The 21,998-nt window shown below is 49.5% G+C and overlaps 8 protein-coding genes across 8 annotated transcripts; 6 read left to right on the plus strand and 2 right to left on the minus strand.

Moving 5' to 3' along the window:
- Positions 1-211: 211 nt before the first annotated feature.
- On the plus strand, positions 212-3,303 carry FTJAE_12977 (transcriptional activator Mut3p; the record flags this gene model as incomplete). The annotated part of the gene is made up of 4 exons (XM_037346072.1): positions 212-414; positions 588-1,937; positions 1,997-2,381; positions 2,431-3,303. The coding sequence occupies 4 exons, from the start codon at positions 212-214 to the stop codon at positions 3,301-3,303; spliced, it is 2,811 nt and encodes a 936-aa protein (XP_037199967.1).
- A 985-nt stretch (positions 3,304-4,288) lies between these two features.
- FTJAE_12978 (prolidase) lies at positions 4,289-6,121 on the plus strand (the record flags this gene model as incomplete). The annotated part of the gene is made up of 5 exons (XM_037346073.1): positions 4,289-4,401; positions 4,478-4,545; positions 4,601-4,727; positions 4,776-5,849; positions 5,902-6,121. The coding sequence occupies 5 exons, from the start codon at positions 4,289-4,291 to the stop codon at positions 6,119-6,121; spliced, it is 1,602 nt and encodes a 533-aa protein (XP_037199968.1).
- A 391-nt stretch (positions 6,122-6,512) lies between these two features.
- Positions 6,513-7,912, minus strand: FTJAE_12979 (EMP47 golgi membrane; the record flags this gene model as incomplete). Its single annotated transcript, XM_037346074.1, has 2 exons — positions 6,513-7,734; positions 7,818-7,912. 2 exons carry the CDS (start codon positions 7,910-7,912, stop codon positions 6,513-6,515), a joined length of 1,317 nt encoding a protein of 438 aa, XP_037199969.1.
- A 1,173-nt stretch (positions 7,913-9,085) lies between these two features.
- On the plus strand, positions 9,086-10,708 carry FTJAE_12980 (dolichyl pyrophosphate Glc1Man9 c2 alpha-1 3-glucosyltransferase; the record flags this gene model as incomplete). The annotated part of the gene is made up of 4 exons (XM_037346076.1): positions 9,086-9,162; positions 9,223-9,989; positions 10,047-10,552; positions 10,595-10,708. The coding sequence occupies 4 exons, from the start codon at positions 9,086-9,088 to the stop codon at positions 10,706-10,708; spliced, it is 1,464 nt and encodes a 487-aa protein (XP_037199970.1).
- Positions 10,709-12,543: 1,835 nt separating this feature from the next.
- FTJAE_12981 (ITC1-subunit of Isw2 chromatin remodelling complex) lies at positions 12,544-15,832 on the plus strand (the record flags this gene model as incomplete). The annotated part of the gene is made up of 6 exons (XM_037346077.1): positions 12,544-12,672; positions 12,727-12,785; positions 12,842-12,860; positions 12,916-12,981; positions 13,033-14,717; positions 14,773-15,832. The coding sequence occupies 6 exons, from the start codon at positions 12,544-12,546 to the stop codon at positions 15,830-15,832; spliced, it is 3,018 nt and encodes a 1,005-aa protein (XP_037199971.1).
- A 707-nt stretch (positions 15,833-16,539) lies between these two features.
- Positions 16,540-17,454, plus strand: FTJAE_12982 (glutathione s-transferase; the record flags this gene model as incomplete). Its single annotated transcript, XM_037346078.1, has 3 exons — positions 16,540-16,577; positions 16,623-17,017; positions 17,075-17,454. 3 exons carry the CDS (start codon positions 16,540-16,542, stop codon positions 17,452-17,454), a joined length of 813 nt encoding a protein of 270 aa, XP_037199972.1.
- A 330-nt stretch (positions 17,455-17,784) lies between these two features.
- On the plus strand, positions 17,785-20,340 carry FTJAE_12983 (glutathione s-transferase; the record flags this gene model as incomplete). Its single annotated transcript, XM_037346079.1, has 1 exon — positions 17,785-20,340. The coding sequence occupies one exon, from the start codon at positions 17,785-17,787 to the stop codon at positions 20,338-20,340; it is 2,556 nt and encodes an 851-aa protein (XP_037199973.1).
- Positions 20,341-20,580: 240 nt separating this feature from the next.
- FTJAE_12984 (MTW1 Determining metaphase spindle length) lies at positions 20,581-21,668 on the minus strand (the record flags this gene model as incomplete). The annotated part of the gene is made up of 2 exons (XM_037346080.1): positions 20,581-21,549; positions 21,606-21,668. The coding sequence occupies 2 exons, from the start codon at positions 21,666-21,668 to the stop codon at positions 20,581-20,583; spliced, it is 1,032 nt and encodes a 343-aa protein (XP_037199974.1).
- Positions 21,669-21,998: the final 330 nt, after the last annotated feature.

The following is a 21,998-nucleotide window of genomic DNA, read 5'->3' on the forward strand; positions in this document are numbered from 1 at the left end:
CCTCCTCTTCTCTACCTGGCATTCGCATCAACATTGTCTGTTGCGCTGTATCCTTACAAGGAAACCGTCCCATCTGCGAGTTCAATCGGCGATGGGGCCCTAGCCTTTGCCAAGACACTCCAAATTTCATACCCCGATCGTCTTATCCCCTCAAGTCACCAATGTCGAGTAGTTAACTCCATGGTCCTTTGCTAATTGAATCAAGTTCGACATGCCTCCGGACGTCGGTGACAACGACGCTGGCCAGTCGGCTCACGACTGGCACGATGATGCTCCGTCGCCATCAGCGAGCATCAAGTCCGACAACGATCTTGACGAAGACGGCAACCCACAACCTGGCGCGTCATCCCAACCGATTCAGAAGCGACGACGAGTAACGCGCGCATGCGATGAATGTCGACGGAAGAAGATTAAGTGTGATGGCAAGCAACCATGCACGCACTGCTCTGTCTATAGTTATGGTACGCGGCTCCTATGTGATTTATCGCTCAATCGCTTGTTCTTATACACTTTAACCCTCATACTGGAAAACGACGCGGTGGCTGACCGTTACATGCAGAATGCACGTACGATAAACCTTCAAACAGGCGAAGAAACCCGGCCCCACAGTACATCGAAGCCCTGGAAAGTCGACTACAACGCGCCGAATCTCTACTTCACAAATTTATGCCCGATGTCGACCTGGCCGACCCGAATCTTGATCCAGCAATTCAGCAAGAATTCCGCAATCGCGAAAATGCTCGTGCCCAAGCCTCCAAGGCTCGACAGCCTCCTCCTCCACCACCCCAGCCTGAGCAAAATGAAGCCCATCTGACTTCAATGATCGATTCTGTCGGCCAACTTGATATCGACGAGAAGGGAAGTTTGGAATTCCATGGCAACTCCTCTGGCGCTGTGTTCTTGAAACGAATGAAGGATCATTTCCGAGGAATGCTTGGTTCGTCCTCGAAAGCGCCGTTTCTGCCTCGTGCCGAACGACCGGCTGGTCTGGAGTCGCCCTCATTATCATCGGTCGGAACACCCTTCTCAGCAGTTCCAAGCTACCCAGAGCTCCCGCCAAAGGATGTTGCCCGGAAGCTGTGCTATTATTCCCTCAGCTGCGCGACATGTCTCGTTCGAATCCTTCACGTTCCCACTTTCTATGAGCAAATGGACAAGATCTACGAACGACCACTGGACAATTTGACCAAGGACGAAACACAATATCTTGGACTGTTATTCTCCGTCATGTCTCTCGGGTGTATGTACAACAATCTCGACGATAACGACCCAGGAAGCATGCCCTACCAAGATGCGACGGAAGAGGGTCTCAAATACTACAATGCTGCGCGATCAGTATTACACGACGTCACCGATTGCCGCGACCTCATTTCACTACAAGCTCTTCTATTTATTATTCTTTTCCTCCAGGCCACCTCGAATCTCAGCAGCTGCTATTCTTTCGTTGGTATTGCACTGCGCTCGTCACTTCGAATAGGCCTTCATCGACATTTGCAGCATGAAAAAATCGATCCCATTGAGCAGGAAGTCCGGAAACGTGTGTTCTACGTGGTCCGACAAATGGATATCTATGTTTCTACATTACTTGGCTTTCCTCTCCTCCTTAACGTGGACGACATCGATCAGCCGTTCCCCTTGGAAGTTGACGATGAGTTTATTACACACACCGGGATTTTGCGACCACCGCCTGGATCACCATCTTTCTTCCAAGCGTTCAACGCCCATTCAGAGCTCATGGAAATTTTGGCAAAGGTCACGAAATACGTCTATCCAACGAAGGGAGTGGGCCAGACCGTTGCAAAAGACAACAAACCTGCCTCCACCTATCTAATTAGTTATGGCCGCATCAAGGAAATTGAAGCTGAGCTTCATTCTTGGTTTGAAAGGCTACCCCAGCATTGGCGCCCAAGCGGTGAGGGGCCAATTGAGACGGTTCGGTAAGTGCGGCAATGATGCTTCTGAAGATGTTGTAGAGCATTACTAACCAAGGTGACAGAATCCGTCATTTGTTGAGATTTGCCTATGCACATGTCCAACTTGTGCTATACCGACCATTCTTGCACTACGTCTCTCCTCGTTTGAGTCAAGGAGGCAAGGTCGACGAGCTATCATATGCTTGTGCAGCCGCAGCCATCAGCGTCTCTCGTAACATTGTGCACATTGGATTGGAAATCCGCAAACAGCGGGTTCTCAGCGGACCGTACTGGTTCATGCTGTACACTGAGTTCTTTGCCGTCCTATCCCTTGTGTTCTATGCTACAGAAAACCCCGAGAAACCAGGTTCTGGCGAGGTTTTAGCAGATGCTCGAGCTGGAAGACAAATGATTGCAGCCCTCGCAGAGAAGAGCATGTCCGCCGAACGAGTTACCAGTGCCCTCAAGGTATGACCTAAAAATTCCAACTCGAGTGATTTTACTGACGTTGAAACAGGCTCTATTCGATCAATTACCAGAGCAATTGGATGCTGGAGCGATACGACAAGCCCCTTCAAAGAAGAGACCCGCCCCTACAGGACGGCCTTCCTCTGTTTCGTCTCATCACACTCCAATTCCCGCAAGCATGTCCTCGATAGGAACGACAGATTTTACTCGTGCAAGTCAAATGTCAACAAGCTCGTATCCTACAACCTTGTCCCAAGGAACGATGGATCTGCCCGGAGGAGGCATGACAGCCTTCCAAGATAACACTTTCTCAGCCAACTTTGGTGATTTCATGTCTCCCGATTTGCAGCGAAGTACCCCAGAGTCGACCAGCAGCGCAGCGACAAGTACTCAGCGCTACCCATACACAGGGCAGCAAATGGGTATGCACAACCCCGTCAACAAGCTCGACTCGCTCATGTTCCCGTCTGAGGATCCTTTTGCCTATCCAAACCAGCCTATGATGGAATTGGGATTCCCGGGCAAGACAGACCAGCCCACCACTATGGGAGACCAGAACCAAGACATGCAGCTCTTCTTGACTGGAACTTTTGACGATGTGGAAAGCCAGATCTTTGGACAACCACCGCCCTACATGATGCACCAGCAGGGCCAGCCTATGATGAGTGCACCAGGCCACCAACCGATGTTTGCCAGCCCATCAGCCATAATGGGAATGCAGCCCGGTCAACCGATGATGCAACAACGGCGACCAGTGTCACAAACGCACGCGATTCATCAGGGGCACGCCATGTCAAACCGACGAGCGCACGCACAACGGCATCAAGAAAGGCAAATACAGCAAATGTTTACGGAACAGGGCATGCAGGCGGATTGGGGAGGCTTCTTTGGCTCTGGAAGAGGAGGATTCCAAGGAATGTAATGATCGCTACATTTGATACCCACTCATGATACGGGAGGACGGAAAGCGCGCGAGGCGTCGGCTAGTGATTTTGATCTTGATTTTTATTTCATGGGAAGAGCGATTTTGATTTGGAACGGAGTGTTTGGACTGTTAAAGGGGCTAGGATACCACGGTTGAAGAGTATGGCAAAGGAATGATCGCGTTTTTAGATATGGCCAATGCACATAGACGGCGGCTGGAACTGGTGTACACTTGGACAAACATTGGATTGTCTGTTGAGGTTGAAGTTGAAGATGAAGGGGATGTGAACAGAGGAGGGAGGGAAGCTGAATGAAAGGTGTAGGATCACGGAGAAGAAGACTACTTGTTGGCACTGCAATGAATTCAGCTTTGAGTATAGATTCATCCAATTGTAATGAGACTTGCCATCAGGCATATGAAACATTGAAAGTGGTTGACTTGAGTATCATATGTGCACTTTATATATGGCTTGGCTCGGAGATACGAGATCTATCAGCCACTGAAGCAATTGTGTGCGGATGCAAAATCGGATCGTCCCGCAATCTAATCTACGGAATCCTCAACAAATCCACGGCGGCGGACTAAAAGCGTCTCATTATTCGATCTGGTTGCGTCATGAAGTGTATGAATTAGTGCATTTGGGCTTAGAAGGCTTATAAGGGCGTTATCGGGGGGTTACGATACGCTGTGACCACTCCCGATGAGCACCGCAAGGAAGCGATACGGGGGAGACTGTGGCTGACTGATTACGGACGGACACTGTAACTCCAACTGTACCTTAACTGTAACTGTAGCTTACCTTAGTACCTGGCTTTAGTGTATGTGTTATCACATGAAACTTGAAGCTTCTCTCTCTTTTCAATAAACAACACATTTCCTTGAGCAACTCTCTTTGTCCGTTCGGCCCTATTTTAACACGCTCGTTCGATCCTACGCACGAGTCAACAAGGCCTGTACTGTACTGCATTTATAGTGCACGCAGATGGCACCGCCGATAACGCCGCCGAAGCCCGTCTGCGGGGAGCAGAGGCCTCAAGCACGTGAAAGAAGGTCAATGAGCTACGAGTTTGTGCTTGAGGATGAATTTGACGCGCTGTGAGTTGATCTTGGGCTCATATGCCCTTGTTGATGTGGTGTAATGCTCAGATCACTGACTCGAGCTTCGTGGTAGGTGTGTTGAGGTGAAGAAGGGTGACGATGACTGCGGTGGTAAAAGCAGCAGTGGTAACAAGTATCCTGGTATGTTCCAAGAAGCCCTGTCTTGAGAACCAACGAATACTGACATACCATGAAGCAAAACTCCATGCGCGCAAGGTCGTCAAAGAGCTCGGCGTTACTGATGGACTCATCTATCTTCCCGGCGAGCCTACACGCCTCTATGAGGACTCGGACCAGTCGCCTCCTTTCAAGCAACGCAGATAGTATGCTGCACAGTTCTCATGAAAGAAGTTCTACTGACACGAACACAGCTTCTATTACATGACTGGCGTTGACTTTCCCGACTGTGCTGTTACTTACGAAATCGCCATGGATCGTCTCACCCTCTGGATCCCTTACGCTGAGCCGCGACAGGTCTTGTATCACGGCCCAACTCCTGACGCAGCAGAGGCTATACGCAAATACGACGTCGATGATGTTCGATATACTACTCAGCTGTCCAAATTCCTTCATGGCCAACTTCGTCCTGAGAAGACTCTCTACGTCCTTCATTCTGATCAGGCCCCTAAGTTGACTGATCGACCACGTGGACAGACCCAGATCAACTGCTCCAAGCTGCGACCTGCCATGGATGAGGCCCGTGTAATCAAGACGGAATATGAAGTTGCACTCATCCGTCGCGCTTCACGTATCTCTGCCGCTGCTCATCGTGCTGTGGCTGAACGTCTCCTTACGATGCGCAATGAGCAAGATGTCGAGGCGGTTCTCCTTGCCGCTTGTACTTCACGTGGTGCTCACGCCCAGGCATACCCCATCATTGCTGGCGCTGGTGTCAATGCTTCGATTCTACACTACGGAGCCAACAACCAGCCTCTCGAGGGCAAGCAACTGATCGTTGTCGACGCTGGGTGTGAGTACCAATGCTACGCCAGCGACATCACCCGTACTCTCCCTGTCAGTGGTTCCTTTTCTAAGGAGGCCTCTGCGATCTACTCTATTGTGCAGCGCATGCAGGAAGAGTGTATAGCACGTGTTCGACCCGGCACTGTCTACTACGAACTTCAGCTTCATGCTAGTGATGTAGCTCTCCAAGGCTTACGCAAGTTGGGTCTTCTGAAGGGCAACTTTGAGGAGATCCAAAAGGCGGGAACCGTCGCTGCTTTCTTCCCCCACGGTCTCGGTCATCATGTTGGTCTTGAGGTCCATGATGTCACTGGCTATGAGCGTCTCTTGATGAGAGATAACTTCCACGTCGAGGGTGGTAAGCGTGAGATGGTGACTGCCACGGCTCTGGTGGCCATGCATCGTATGGCTTCGTCTTCCCCGCCCACAAAGCCAAGACAGTCTCTCCAACCCAACATGATTGTGACAATTGAGCCAGGAATGTGAGTATTATACCTCCTTCGAAATTGAAGTCCATGAGCTAATTTATCGAAGCTACTTCTGCCGTCCTTTTATTGAGGGATACTTCCTGAACAACCCGTCACATGCCAAGTTCATTAACAAAGACCTCCTCGAGACATACTATCCAGTTGGTGGTGTTCGCATCGAAGATGACATCCTCGTCACACCCGGTGGCTATGAGAACTTGACCTCTGCTGCCCCCAAGGGCGACGAGATGCTTGATGTGATCAACGGCAGCTTTGAGAAGATTTAACGACGATATGAATGCTTGCATGTGGCTATGAAACTATCGGCGAGCAAGGCGAGCGAGTCTGAAATGTTTAGTGTTTGAATGCGTGGATAGTTAGTTATAGGTGGCCTGGGAGTGGTCTAATGGCATGGGTATATGGTCCAAGTAATGAGAATGAGTCTTGGATACATAGTCTTTCAGATTTGCAATATCGATTTATGATTTTTTCTAATCATCATACTCATTTCTTTTGCTAAACATAAAAACTCTCCCATGTACACACGGCTCATGCATCTAATTTACAAAGCACTGCAATCAATACCAAGGAACAAGACGTGAAGTCAAACCTCACTATCCAAATACAAATTCTCCCTTGAATCCGTACTCCCCCTCTTTTTAGCCCCTCTTCATGAGTTTACAGGTACTTCTTGGGCATGGATGAGCGTCGTTTCTTGTAAACCACATAAGCCGCAACGAGAAGACCCTGTGTACCAAGGAAAACAAAGATAAGGAAGCGGTGGCCAGGAGTCTTGGCCATGACGGTCTCTGACAGGGAGTTATGGTGGTCAGAGAGCGTGTCCTTGAAGGTACGCTCGGTGTTTTGCAGCTTGCGGTTGAGTTCCTTTCGGAGACCCTGGATATCCTTCTCGAGCTCCAAGACACGACTGTGCAGAGCAGTGATATCGTCGAGCTTACGCATATCAGCACGGAGCTGGCCAATCAGGGTAGTCAAATCCTCGTGGCGCTTCTCATCCTGCTGCTGGTGGCGTGAGGAGGTGCGCTGCAGGGAGGCGAGCTGGTGGTTGGTGTTCTGGAGGCGGTTGTGCAGATCCATAAACTGAGCCTTGGAAGTCTGGAAGATATCGGGATCTTCATCTGCGTACTCGCCGTCGTTTCGCTTGTTGTTACTGTTGGAGGTGTCCCTGACGGGTGGAACTCGCTGATTCTGGTTCTGGTTCTGGCCCTGGTTTTGGTTTTGGTTCTGCTTAGGAGGGTCACGAACAGGACCACTATCGCTGTTATCAGCCATGACAACCATCTTGAAGACCTCAAAAGAATCAGGGTTATCAGGGGTAGCAGCAGTGACACCAAACTGATACCCTGTGGGAATGCTGAACTTGTCTGACTCGAAGCACAGGTTGCCATCCAACTCAACACGGAATGTCCTGGCGGTCTGTCGAAGCTTGACCTGCGAAGGACGGCCGAGGTTGCGGTAGTTGTAAGGGCAGTGGCCGAACGAGAGCTCATCGACATTGCTTTGCCTCGAGTAATCGGTGTTTCCATCGTTCAAGAAACCTCGAACCATACCGCTAGAACCGCCAGAAGTATCGATAACCAGAGCCAAACCGTCGAACTTTCCGACAGTGTAGATGCTTCCAGAGCCGATCGTAGCAGGACCGTTGCGAACAAGCCAGATGTTGAGGTTACCACGGCCACGATCAGGACCGTTGGCTCGGAAGTCAACATCGGCGATCCATTGGTTGCGAAGCAAAGGCTGCTGGCCCCAGACAGCACCTCGTTGGTTACCAGGAGCAAGAGGTGTCAAGATAATTCGGTTTGAGAGAACCTCGGGCGTGTTGGGGTTGCCTTGGACAGCAAAGTTGGGGATCTGTCCACGAGCTTCGGGTGGGCTTATCCTATAGACGCAGCACGGGTTAGCAACATTGGATCCCTGGACAGTGAATGCAGTACCACAAAAGTACAAAAAGGTAGAACAAACCTTCCAGCGTGACCAAAACTAAGTTCACTGATGAGATACTGAGCCTGGGACAGGCTTGCTGCCAGCAGCGCAGCCAAAGAGAAAGAGGCCTTCATAGCAGCGTAAAGATGGATGCAGATGGGGACCAAAAGACGAAATAAGAACAAGGATAGAACAATATCCCAACCGCAGACAAGACAAAGACTAGACTAGACACCTGCGCAAGGACGGACTCACTCTCCTTTTTCCCAAGGTCGGGTCACGGAAAAAACGAGCTCGGGAAGTTGAATGGAATGAGCCGAGTTGGTGGAGGCAAGGCTGAGGTCTAAGGACACTTTGCACTATGCAGCCCCTGGAACAAGCGTATACCGTACTTGGTGGTTGGAGTTTAGAGCGGGGGTTCACTATGGACCAACAATCAAGAATCAACCATGGAGTTCTGAAAGACACAATAACGAGGCATGTAATAGAAGAATTAAGATAATAAGAGAACAAAGAATCTATCAGTCGATACTCAAACACAACAAGGGAGAAGGAAGAGTCTCACGGGCAACAGACATTGGCTTGATGAAGCCACATGCGATGATTCAACTCAGCCTTGAAAAGGGTTTTGTGGCGCAACCTCTAACTGGAGCGGCGTGGCTTGATGATGCCCAGTAAAGAGCATCATTGGTGGATTTGTTAGCTAAAGAGATGGAAGCTGGGGAAAAGAGCTCGGGCCGTCGGTAGCTTCAAAGAGAATACGGTGAACCCCTTTCGAGGTGTTGGAGATTGTGTGATTTAATTGAATTGAACAATCAGTAAAGAAAAGACAGACAGTTTGGAAGCTGTTTGTGTTACTCGGACTTTGACACTTATCTAGAGTTGTGTCAAAGCTATACCCCTGTAAGTAACTCTATAGCTGGACCCAGATTGGACATGTCGAGGAGGGTTCTTAGAGATAGTTGTGCATCTTTAGGCTTGCCTTGGCTACTTCAACGGTCTGAACGTCTCGGTTTAATGTAAACCCATTCTCTGAGAAATTAGCCCATAAATTCTGTCAACTCAATGGTGAAATGGGCTGTTGGAAGCTCTGTTGTACCGTTTCTTAGCTGTCAACTCATGGAACTCAGTGCTAGGGTGTTTTAGTGGGGACATGCTTGAACAAACCACCTCATGTCCAAAAAAGAACACGAGCCAATCTCCTTCTCGTCATGACTTGTATCAAGCTCTACTTCAACTAATCCCACAGCAACAAGGTCATGAGGCCATCTCCAGCTCCGCGACAACACAATTAGTGACCGCGCATCATGAGCGAACATTACCCAACACTTGCGCAGACTGCGCTTGTCGCTGCCGCCTTCAAAATCCTCCTGTTCCCCGCATAGTGAGTCTTGTTCCATCATATCCGTCCGTCGCGTGCCGTCGCTCACCACCCACCGAAAAGCAAATCGACCGACTTTGAAGTCCATCGCAATTGGCTCGCTATCACCAACAGTCTTCCTCTGGAGAAGTGGTACTTCGAAGAGACGTCGGAATGGACTCTAGATTATCCCCCATTCTTCGCCTACTTCGAATGGATCCTCGCACACGTCGCCCGTCTGATTGATCCCTTCATGGTCAAAGTCTACAACCTCGATTACGAGAGCTGGCAAACGGTTTACTTCCAACGAACTTCTGTCATCATTACAGAGCTTGTGCTGGTATGGGCTCTTCAGACCTTCATCGACAATGCGCCTCTAAAGTCCCGTCGCGCCGCTCAGGTCGCTGCTCTATCTATCATTCTTTCTCCCGGACTTCTCATTATCGACCATATCCACTTCCAGTACAATGGCTTCATGTACGGAATTCTTGTCATGTCTCTTGTTCTTGCTCGTGACAAGAATGAGCTGCTAACCAGTGGGCTCATCTTTGCTGCCCTCCTATGCTTCAAGCACATTTACTTGTACTTGGCGCCAGCTTATTTTGTATATCTCCTGCGAGCATATTGCCTGTCGTCTAAATCCATCTTCAGAATCCGATTCTTGAATTCGATCAAGCTGGGTTTGGGTATTGGAACCATCTTTGGAGCTGCTTTTGGACCATTTGCAGCTATGAATCAGATTCCTCAGCTTCTGAGCCGATTGTTCCCTTTCTCTCGTGGCTTGTGTCACGCTTACTGGGCGCCTAATGTCTGGGCTCTTTACTCTTTTGCGGATCGAATCTTGATTCACAGTAAGTTCCGCATTGATTCAGAACAACTACCTCAGCCATTGGCCTAACATTATATAGTTGCTCCACGCGTTGGCTGGACTGTCGACAAGAACGCATTGCAGAGTGTCACTCGTGGCTTGGTTGGAGACACAGCTTTTGCCGTTTTGCCTGAAATCAGCCCAAGAACCTGTTTCGTTCTCACACTGTTCTTCCAGGTCCTCCCTTTGATCAAGCTATTCTCTCAACCAACCTGGGAGACGTTCATCGGTGCTGTCACCCTGTGTGGCTATGCCTCTTTTCTCTTTGGTTGGCATGTTCATGAGAAGGCCATTCTTCTTGTCATCATCCCCTTTAGTCTTATCGCCCTTCGGGACAGACGTCATCTCGGAGCTTTCCGGCCGCTGGCTGTTGCCGGTCATGTATCACTCTTCCCCCTGCTATTCACGCCGGCAGAATTTCCTATCAAGACACTCTATACTATCACCTGGCTTGTTGTCTTCCTGATGGCGTTTGATCGTCTTGCCCCTGCTTCCAACAAGCCCAGGATCTTCCTCTTAGATCGGTTCAGCACACTTTACATTGCTGTGAGTATCCCACTCATATTATACTGCTCACTCCTACACCAGATCATATTTGGTAAGAGCTATGAATTCCTCCCGTTGATGTTTACGAGCTCGTATACTGCGATTGGCGTGGTTGGAAGCTGGTTGGGTTATATGGTTGTGTATTTCACAGCATGAAGTGTTGATGTTAGATACCCAATAGATTTCATATCTCTTTCAAAAATGAATCAATTTGTCATGATGTTCTCTGAGCCAAACATATCATTCGTCTAGTAATTTGGCAGCTGGAATAATCACTGCCAGGCCTTTGCTTCAGAGACCCTGAATCTATCCAGGGGCACAATCGGTCTAGCTGGCTTCTTATGGCCTATTCACGATATTTGTAATTCTATTGTGATTTTTATCCTCATGCATGCGGAAGCAGTGGCAGATAAGTGTGAGATAGCATGCGATACCAATTGTGGAGCTTCATAGAGCACAAAGCTAGGTGATGGTTCTGGAGGAGGCAGTGGCTCCTTTGCCAGTGCCTAAAAGTGCAAAGACATCGCATGTGGTATAAGAATATTATTTCTGACTACTGGGGTCCGTTTGGGGGTATTTGTGAAGTGGTAGGGCTGTATATAATTCCAATATGACTTACACGGCGCGTTTGACGGAGAGACCGGAGAGGCTCTTGTTCTATGTCATGATGCTCTGTTAATTCCAGGCAGTCTAAATATAAGTTTACTACATTGACAGAGTACAATCTCCAGAGGCTCTGTGACTCTGAACTGCGCTTTGCTGGTGATTATCGCGAGTGGTTGTTGTATTAAAAGCTTACTTGGCGTCCCGAGATGACGGTCTGGAGTATCTCCAGGAGAATTTCAAGATTAAGCTATATTGGATATAACTTCCCGAACCTGCATTATTTGTTTCCGACGCCATGTTTTCTGGGTGCAGAGTGACGTGAGGATTATAAAGAGTCCAAGAACGTGGGCAAAAAGTTGAGTTAGGCTTGTTTTATAGGCGGGCAAAGTTGAATGATGGATCTTAGACGAGGAGGAGGAGGGCCACGGGCCGACAGGGGTTGGAGGTGGAGAGGATGGAACGGATCCATGAGGAGCTAAACTAAAAAAAAAAGCTGGGACAACATGACAAGACATTTTGACGCGCTTAGGATGTTGACTCCAACAAAGCATGGATACAATATAATAGACAGTGCACAAGTAAATTGTATGTAGTAATATATCATATATACACTTATTGATACATCACTTCTCTCACTTTTAGTATCGTGTTAGTCTCATCCTCGGGTATCTGCAGCCGCATTCTTCGTCAAAGCATTGGATCGGACCCTATTAATGTGCCAGCCGTGGAGGGCACCTCAGGGACGGGGCGGCATTGACTCCAAGTACCTGTACTTGCAAGTTACTGAATCATGGCCCATATCTTAGTGGCGGCCCGGGTATCTCTCAGCTCTCAGTGACCCACCGTACTACCGGGACCTGACCTGCCCGTTAAACTCCCTCCCGCCAGCCCAGGTCGCGTACTTGTAGCCCGCTTCTTTTCCTTCTTTAGATTCTTCTTTTCTTCCTACATCATTCTCCTCACTCTAGTCACGCCCGCAACTTGTCTCTACCTCGACAGCGTCTGCGCATTGCAAGAGATATATCATATATCATCCTTTCCGCGTCTTATACCTTGCTTCTTCGCTCTCCGCTGCGTGCGAGCGAGCGTGTAAGTCGTTCAACTCCGGACTCCGTCTCTCGAGGAGCCCACCCCCGATTTCTATTTCCCACCTGCGCGCCCGCGTTCTCCTCGATCCGCCCACGCAAAACGAAGCGACCCCAAATTTCACCTTAGCACCGTTCTTCAACGTCGCGTCTTCCACCACAATCACCCTCGTGCTCATGCTGCAATATAGCATCGCTTTCAACCTTCAATCTTGTTAGTGGGGGCAGGCTATACCTTAGCCTTGCAGGTGGTTTCTATTGCACATCCGACTCGGCCGCTTGCGCCTCGATTACTTGACCATGGTACGCGCTTCTCTTGCTTGCCTCTTGACCACTTCGCCTTTGCTAATCGAGTATCACCAGGTCCTCTTCAAACGTAAACCGGTCCGCTTCTTGCCGGCACAGGAAATTGAAGATGAGAATACTGAGGTACGGCTAACTTAACATAGCTATAGGTTTTGCGCAATAGCTGACCGCCAATAGGTCTGGCATATTCCTCAAACAGGGGAGATCTTTACCTCATATGAGGACTATCTTGATCGGTAAGTGCCATGTATCACCAGAGTCCAATATTACACCTTACTTACACAACTCTTAGAATGGATTTCTATAAACAGGTTAGCCATGATATCTGGTTTACACCTTGACATCCCTTGCTTACACATCCTGCAGCGTCGCTTTAATGATCAAATTACTGGCCATTCCGGTCTAACTTTCTTTGAAGCTCTGAAGAGCGAGGTTTGTTTTGTAAACTTTGATTTATTGTTCAAAGGCTAACAATTGGCTTAGCTTGCTGGTGGCAAAGAAGTCGAAGCTTCATTTCCCGAGGCGTTGAAAGGCCCTATACTGCGTAAGGTGCAGTTTCAGACCGTTTCTCGCCTGGATAACCTCGTTGATCAAATCTACGACGAGTTCAAGCATGACTATTACCCTGGTGAAGAGGTCACAGTGACCATGAAGGGAGGCGATCGCGCTCATGGATTGGTCCGCGACAAGACAACCTTTGGTCCCCGCGCTCTTCCTGATGGAACCCACTCTTTACCTACAACTCGCTATCTGGTGGATCTCAAGGACACAGAACAGGACACGATTGTAACCGATGAGCACATCTGTCGCGACCGGGGTATCTTCACCAAGGCGATGCTTCGATCTTTCATCAAGAAGACTGTCACTCGAGACGCATGGAATGGGGCACCGTGGTTAGTTAAGCATGACTATGCGAGCCAGTATCATATCGATACTCGTGTTCCTCCTCATCTTCGGTATGACACAAAGGTTATGGAGCGTAAACAGCTGCAGGCCCAGAAGCGAGCCCACCTCAACCATGACACCAACGGTCATGATCTGACATCTGCGCTTCATTCTGGTCCAGTGCGTCTGCCGGAACTCAAGCCGGCTCCCAAGAGTAAGGCGAAGCCTGGTCAGCCGGGATCTGGTTCCAAAGGTCTCAAGTGGCCTCTTAACATGCCTGTCCATGGCAGCAACCCATTCAGCTCTCCTTCGGACTATAGCATCCAGACACCAATCCATCGTGAACCTACGCCGCCTCCTCCTCCGCCACCTCCCCCGAAATATCCTATCGAAGATTTGCAGCTTGAGCCCCGAGATGATCGCAAGCGTCCACCGCTCAAATTCCTCTGCAGAAACCCACCTGTAAAGGTTGAAAACGACGACATGCCGCAGAGTGAGTATTGCGACAAGATTGATATGGAATCGATTGGCCCATTGCTGGAGACTTGGGACACCCTAAATGTGTACTGCGAAGTGTTTAAGCTGGACTCGTTCACATTTGACGATTATGTTGAGACTCTCTGCTTCGCATCAGAGGAGGTTCCGATTCAATTGCTTGACGAGATCCATTGCTCAGTATTGAAGATTCTGGTGGACTCTGAAGCCGATGGTGGCAAGGTTCGCATCACTTTACCCGAAGTCGACGAAGAAGATAGCGACGAGGACAGCGATGAGGATGCTAGCGCTCTGCCAACTCCTGAGCCCGAGGCTCGGCCAGTGGGGCGAGCTACCCGCAGCAGTCTTGCAAAGGCGGAGGCAGAGCGTTTGGCTGCCGAGGCCGCGGCCGCTGAGAAGGAAAGCGAGGAGGAGACCAAGCATCGCGCCGAGCAACTTCTCAAGGATTACGACTGGATCGAACACCTGCGAAAGCGAGACTTTGCTAACGGAGGATGGGAGCGAATCATGGTTGGCCTTCTCCATCAGTTATCAAAGAACGAACGTCGTCATGAGGTCTGCGAGGAGCTCTTGCACCTCCTTGTGCCTGCTGGAGTTGACGCTACTCAAGAGACTGTTAAGCAGCGATACGCCCAACTCGACGTCAACCAGCGGGTCAAGGCTTTGCAGATAATCTGCATGCTAACCACTGAGACCAAGGCCATGCGAGGCTACATGGAAGATTGCAGCGAAACCATGACCACGTACCGCAAGGAGAGGATCGAATGGCAGCGGCAACGTAAGCAAGCGTAAGTCAAGAGCCAAACTTCCTCATTTGGCAGCGAATACTAACAATTTATGCAGCATTGAAGATCTACGCCAACTCAATGAGCAGAAAAAGATCCTCCTACCGGAGAACATGCCTCTTTCCCCACCAAAGGAAGAGGATGGAGACGTCAAAATGGCTGATCCCGAAGATTCCATTATCTCACGGGGGGGAGACGGCGAAGAAACGGAAGATGACCCATCGGCTCGCAAGCGCCGACGACCTCAGACGGCTAAGCAGCGTAAGCAAGAGGAAGAAGAGGCTCGCAAGAAAGAGAAGGCAGCCAAGGTTGCCAAGACGCCTAAGCCGCCAGCCCAATCAAAGCAGTTCATCAAACTCTTGAAGGACATTCAGAAGAAAGAGGAAGTCGTCAAAAAGTGTGAGGACGAGATTGCCGTCATCGAAAACGATCTGCGCGAGGCTGACTGCCCACGAACCCGAGTGCTCGGGAAGGATCGCTTCTGGAACCGGTACTATTGGTTTGAACGAAATGGCATGCCGTATGGTGGGCTTCCTGATAGCTCGACTGCATCAGCCGATTACGCTAACGGCCTGATCTGGGTTCAAGGACCTGACGAGCTTGAGCGAGAAGGATACATCGACCTGCCTGCTGAGCTCCAGGAAGAGTACAAGGAAAAGTTCAACATGACTGTTCCTGAGCGAAAGGCTATGGAAGAGGCCAACACCAGTGTCTTCAACGCACACCAGTGGGGTTACATCTCGGAGCCAGCGCATGTAGATGAGCTCATCAAATGGCTAGACCCTCGTGGTTTCAACGAACTCAAGCTTCGAAAGGAGCTCTTGAGCTTCAAGGACAAGATCGCCAAGCATATGGAGAGCCGCAAGGCCTACCTGTCCAAGGAGGAAGACGGTGAGAAGAAAGAGGAGAGTCACAAGCGAATGAGCACTCGCATCCGGGACAAGTCGCCGGAGGTGCCCAACTATCGCAGTCTCCAGTGGGAGAACACGACCGCGCTGGAGGAACTAGGACACTTACACAGTGATCCCCCGCCACCCCCCAGATCTCGAAAGCAGACACGAAAGCGGGAGGCCGTTAACGAAGCGCCAGCCCCAGCAGCAAAGTCTCGACGACGATGAAAAAAAGTTATATGTTGCTTATGGAGTAATATCCGTCTCGTATCAAAATGGAGTCTGATGTGTGAATTGGCTGCATAGCAAAGGAAAGAATATGGAAAGCATCCAGAAAAGGATATCGATGGTTTTTACAGCGGACTTGGCGATGGTCACAGCGTGTTGATTTTGGCGCAAAGCCTACCTATGGATTGGAGGAGTCTTAGAGCAAAAGGCGTTCGGTTCCTATATTTGCTTTTGTGGAAGGGGTTTCGGGGAGTGAGAGGAACGGAACGCATCCAATGGCATCGCATCACACGGCAACCGGCAGCATTTGGGAGTGGCATAGAGAGAAAGAAATACTGTAACTAGATTAGAGGCTCAGGAACTGAGCTCTTGTTTGTATGAGACAAAGGCAAGAAAGACAAAATCAATGAAGACATACTTGCCAAATAGATCGACCCGAGGACTCGGCACATGTGATGCTCCCGGTCCTTTTTTGTTATTTTATTTATGGATCGAGATCGACCAGCCAACCAAAAGTGATGCATCATGGTCGCATATCATATTTAGGGCGACCATATTTGGAACCTTGGCCGAGACTAATCGGCCGTATAAATTTGAGGCTCCCGGATGTTTTGAGACGCTGTCATAGACTCGATTTCTATTATTGCCAATTGATTCATCTTGATACACCGTTTCAAACCGTTCACAATTAAGCTAGGCACCTAATCATGGCTTCAAACGAACTACCCCACGTCAAGCTCTTTTGGTATGTCTCATTTATACATTGGTCACTGAAATGCTAACAATTTAGGCTCGAGAAGTCGCGCTCCCAGCGCATCCTCTGGCTGCTCCAGGAGCTCAATCTGCCCTATGAGCTTGAGATCTTCCACCGCAACAAGAAGACCATGATGGCTCCCCCGGAGCTGCAAAAGGTGCACCCACTGGGCAAGTCGCCTGTGATCCAGATCAGACCTGCTGGCGCCGCTGAAGACGCTGAGCCCATCACCCTGGCTGAGAGTGGCTTCATCACTCAGTATCTTGCGGAGAACGTGCCTGAGGGTAAGAAGCTGGTGCCTCAGCGATGGAAGGAGGGTATGGAGGGCAAGATTGCTGGCGAGACTGAGGCTTGGATGAGATATCAGTACTATCTTCACTATTGTGAAGGTACTCTCATGCCTCCTCTGGTCATGGCCCTCGTTATCAGCGGTATGTGAACCGTCTCTCTTCTCTCGCCTCAATCAGTGACACTAACTCGATATACAGCCCTCAAGTCTCCCCAGGTTCCCTTCTTCATCCGCCCCATTTCAACAATCCTTGCCAACCGCATCTTCTCAGCCTTTATCTTCCCCAACGTGCACGTTAATCTCAAGATGATCGAAGGTCATCTCGCTACATCAGGTGGCAAGTACATCTGTGGACCGCAACTCACTGCCGCGGATATTCTCTTGAGCTTCCCATTGATTGCTGCCAAAGAAGATCTCGACAACTTTGGAAGCTTTGAGAATGGCTCCTGGAAGTCAGAGTTTCCGAAATTGGCCGAGTATATTGAGTTGATTGAGAATGAAGAGGGCTATAAGAAGAGTGTAGAGAAGATTGTTGAGATTGATGGAGAGTTTTCTGCTACTCTTCGACCGGGACAATGAACTTGGAGCAACTGGATAGAAACGAGGTATTGATTTATTAGATAACAAGAATAAATGAAGATTTAATTCTAAACTAATGACTATTATAATCCCAGAAGCGACCTAGACAGTAAGCAATAAACATCTGTGAATAAGTTGGCTTCACCTCTTCATTCCATAGCGACTTACCCGGTACAGGCCACACCGAAATTTACCGAGGTGGGATACACAAACGCATTTGATTGGCTCCTCACCTTTTGGACCATCAACTTGATGAAAATAGTGACCCTCCACTGACTGAGTTACATATTGCAACTGCATCCACCAAAACCCTCCTGGGGTCTTCACGCCATGTACGCATCTCGAACAGCCTGTTCAAGATGCTCATCACAGTTGAGATCAGTTCCGACCTCAGCCAAGCGGCTTGGGGCTGCAGCTTCGTATTCAACCACAGCTGATATTCCTGATACACCCAGGATCAGAACAAGGACAGCTTCACAGTCAGCCAACACCAGCAGAGAGTCAAAACAAACCCACAATGGGCCGATATCATGGGCCAATGCATTCAATCATAAGCAGAAATCAGAGCAGGACCCTGCATTGGCACTTTTCAAAGAAATCGTGAGCCGTGCCGATCATGAAGCTACCCCAAGCACCGAGGCTGTCAGTGGACCTATGCCTGTAGTCACTGAGATTGAAATTAGCGCAAGACTCAAGGAAGTCATGTCTAGAGGGTTCAACCCCAAGGAGCGCTATAACATCTTCCGCGATGAAATCTGGCCCAGTATCGTCGGTCTTGAAGGCCAGATCCCCAAGACTATCTACACAGCTGTAACCCAACTGCTCAGCAGTGAGTGTGAACACATGTTTCAAAATGGTCTATTCAAGAACAGCCACGATATAGCTGAGAAGTACCGGGCGCTTGGGGACTATAGCCTTCGCATACGAAACGATCTCATTCTCAACATGTGTGCCAAGCTCTTGCAGCACAAGAATGAGTCCAATGGCCGCACCGCAATAAGGATGGAGATTCTCAAAATGTGGCAGCATATTTCTCAGCTCAAGCGACCCAGTGAAGCCGATAAGGAGGCGCGCTTCGCACTACCCAGCGTCACAGAGGTGTTGAAGGATGCGGAGTATAGCAGGGATGACTCGACGGCGCAAGCAGGGACACAGGCATCTCGAGCGTTGGCCTCTTTGTTCCTTCAACTACCACCGCCACAAGCCATTGAAGTCATCCCTTCACTACTGGCTACCCTCGCTATCACTTCAGATAACAGATTTTCTGGCTCTGACTACAGGACGCAGTTGTCGCCTTTACTAATACTTGTCCGAGCGGTGCTCTCCAAGTACAAAATCAAACAAGCTGATATCGATAATATCGTATCAAAAACCTCAAAACTTCCCCCCGAGAAGCTGACCACAGTCAAGGAGTATGCCACGCAACAATGGGCTCTTGCATCAGATATGGTCATGGGTGAATCTCAAGCCTGGGTGAAAGCCTCATCTCAGGGTCCATATCCGGGGGCGAGAACCAGTGTCAACGGCTTTCACAAGCAATTACGAACAGCTTATAGGGCACGCAACAAAAGTGCCGTTGGATCTGTGTGGGACAACATGTTAGTGGCCTTGCGCGACAACCCAAGTATCAAACCCCAGCTGGCTCAAGATCGTGAATTCCTCGATTTTTGGATCTTTGTGTGGTGTGCAATTCGTCGTTATCCAAGAGTTCAGGAGACACTGGACCTAATGCGCTCGCTTGATGTCGAGCCAACAGTCAGAACATATACAAGTATGTTGCACGGATGGAAGATGTGCAAGGATATTGGCAAGATCGAGGCATTATGGGATCAACTTGTCAAGTCTGGCATGAAGCTCGACAGTGTCATCTGGACTGAGCGTGTGTCGGCGCTTATTGAGCTCGGCCAGCATCGCAAAGGTCTACAGGCCCTCGCGGAGATGGTAGAAAACTGGCAACGCGCAGTTAAGAAAGGAAAACAGTCTCAAGCTGTTGAGCCTAGTATCGAAGCCGTCAACGCTGCCTTCAAGAGTCTGTTGAATACAGACCCCAAGGCCGCACACGATCTGCTGGCGTGGGCTGGAAAACAGGGTCTCGCTCCAAATACTCGCACCTACAACATCATCATCCGCGAGACGATTCGCATGGGCCATCACAAGAACCTCGGCGAGCTCTTACAGTCTATGCAGAAGGAGGGCATCGAGCCTGACTCGGCTACCTTTACCATTCTGCTCGAGTCTCTTATTGGGCGTATGGATGATGCCAGTGCTGAGGAGCAAGTTGTTGCTATCAAAGAAGTCTTCAACCATATTGAGCAAGCTGAACTCAAGCCTAATCTCGAGACATATGGCAAGATGCTTTACGCTCTGGATGGTCTTCCCAACTGCTCTGACGATGTTGTTGCTGCCCTGCAGCAACATATGCGCGACAACGGCTTTGGTCCTGTTCTAACACCTCACATGATCACTATTCTGGTTGAGCGCGCGCTTCGTCATGATCCTCCTGATATCAACAAGATCCGCACTCTACTCAAGGACAACAATCTGACAAAGGTGTCCAGCGGCGACCAGACCCTGTGGGAGCGAGTCATGACCGCCCACGCCATCGGCGGTGATGTTCGAGAAGCCATGTCTATCTTTGACGATCTCGCCGATGCCGGCCGCCCTGTCACATCGCTCTCGTGTCTCAAGGATTTGATGCAAGCGCTTTTGGAAAATGAAGACACGGAGTCGGCCAAGAGAGTCGTGGATGTTGTTCTCAAGGATAAGCTTCATGATAGGGAGAGCAAGAGTGCGAATGAGCGATACTGGAGACATCATTTCTGGTTTCTGGCTCAGACCAATGGTTTGATAGACAGCCAGAAGTTGAGGCAGTATGCGCGTTCATAGAGGCAACAAAGAGGAATGATGGGAAGAGAGAATTGTACCACTAGTCAAGGGTTAGACATGTACTAGAGGCACATACCTCGCTGGGATAGATGCTATGCTGATCATGCCTTGAAGCATCTGTTTTGTATATTGAATGACAAAAGCTTTCATCGCCAAGACTATGATATAGACCGTTTTCTTCGTTCGCCCAACGCCTTTTAAATTACCAACTCAGCTTGACATAGAGATACGGTTCTCAACTTATGACTGATCCATCGGTTCTCCATCGCCAGAAGCTTCGTCTGTCGTTGTTGACTTCTGTCCAAGCATAGCAGCCACTTGTTCCAACCCCTCAACATCGCTTCTCGTAATTTTGCGTCCTTCTCCCTGCCACTCGCCATCACGTACCTCGCCCTGATCTCCCAGCTCCAGACCCCTAGCTGACTCGAGATATTTCCGCGAAGCACCCTCGACGTATTCCACACGCTCACGTCTCCATGTACGTGAGCTACTCGAGGCATCCTCCATTGAGGTGTCTGCGTCTGTCGGCCCAAGGTCTGGAAGCAATGTGCGTAGTGATGTTGATAGAGCGCGGAGTGCTTGTAATTGTGAAAGGGTGAATTCTGTTGTCGTCGCGATGGGCTTGTCGGCTCCCGCGGCCTGAAGACTTGCCTTGTCGCGCAAGAATCCAAAGGCTGAACCGTCTGGCGCCTGAGCCTGTCCCTCTTCTGCTTTTACATTTCCAGGCACAACACCCAGCACAGACCTCAATTTTCCAAGCAGCGCATCATTTCGGGCTCTCTCAGACTCGAGTGCTGTGTGCAGTCGCTGGCTAGCATGTAATCTCCTCCGCAGCGCAGTCACAGACTCTGTCGTTGGCCGATCTTGGCCTTCTGACCCAGAGAAATCCAAGCCCTCGTAGTGCGCCAGACGCATATACGGTTGATCGTCTGGCCGCACAGTTAGGATATTGCGCATCGTGTATAGCTCGAATAAATCAAAGTTCTTGTCGATGGACGCGTTGAGAAGCGTCTCGAGCTGGTGTGTGCCATGTTCAATCTCTAGCTTGGCTGCCTCGTCGGGCGGTAGAGCTGGCGTTCCATCTTTCGAGGCATGTTTATTGGAGAAGCCTAGTGATTGCGGAGGAATAGAGAGAAGAAGACGTTCGACTGAGTCGAGGGCACGGTCGGCGAGGACATTGACAGTGTTGATGATGTCGTCGAGGAGAGACTGGGAGGCGTTAGTGCTTGTGTTGTGGTATTGTAATATTACCAGTATCAACCTACAACTGGAGGGTACCCAAAATGCTCTGTTAAGAGTTCATAGTCTGAGTTTTGTTGCGATGCCATTTTGATTTGTCGCTATGTGTACAAAGTTGAAGTGCTGAAGTGGTTTAATAAATGATTAGACGCGTAAATGGAAGAGACGCGTCTAAGAAATGCTCAATTCCTGCGCCAGTAATTAATTACCTGCTAAATTGCTATCTCGTCCTCCGTCAGAAGGGCCAAATGAACTAAAGCAGTAATATTGTGTAATAATCCTACAAATCAATTGATATGATGTGCTATAAACTCATGGACTCTACATCCCATCATGAGAAGTCAAGTCCAAAGAATTGACGCCTAAATCGCAAGGCGTCAGCACTGAATCTCAGCTGTCAAAGAAAACAACCCCGCGAA

The sequence above is a fragment of the Fusarium tjaetaba genome, assembly GCF_013396195.1.
Source record: "Fusarium tjaetaba strain NRRL 66243 chromosome Unknown NRRL66243_c0000377, whole genome shotgun sequence".
Classification (NCBI taxonomy): domain Eukaryota; kingdom Fungi; phylum Ascomycota; class Sordariomycetes; order Hypocreales; family Nectriaceae; genus Fusarium; species Fusarium tjaetaba.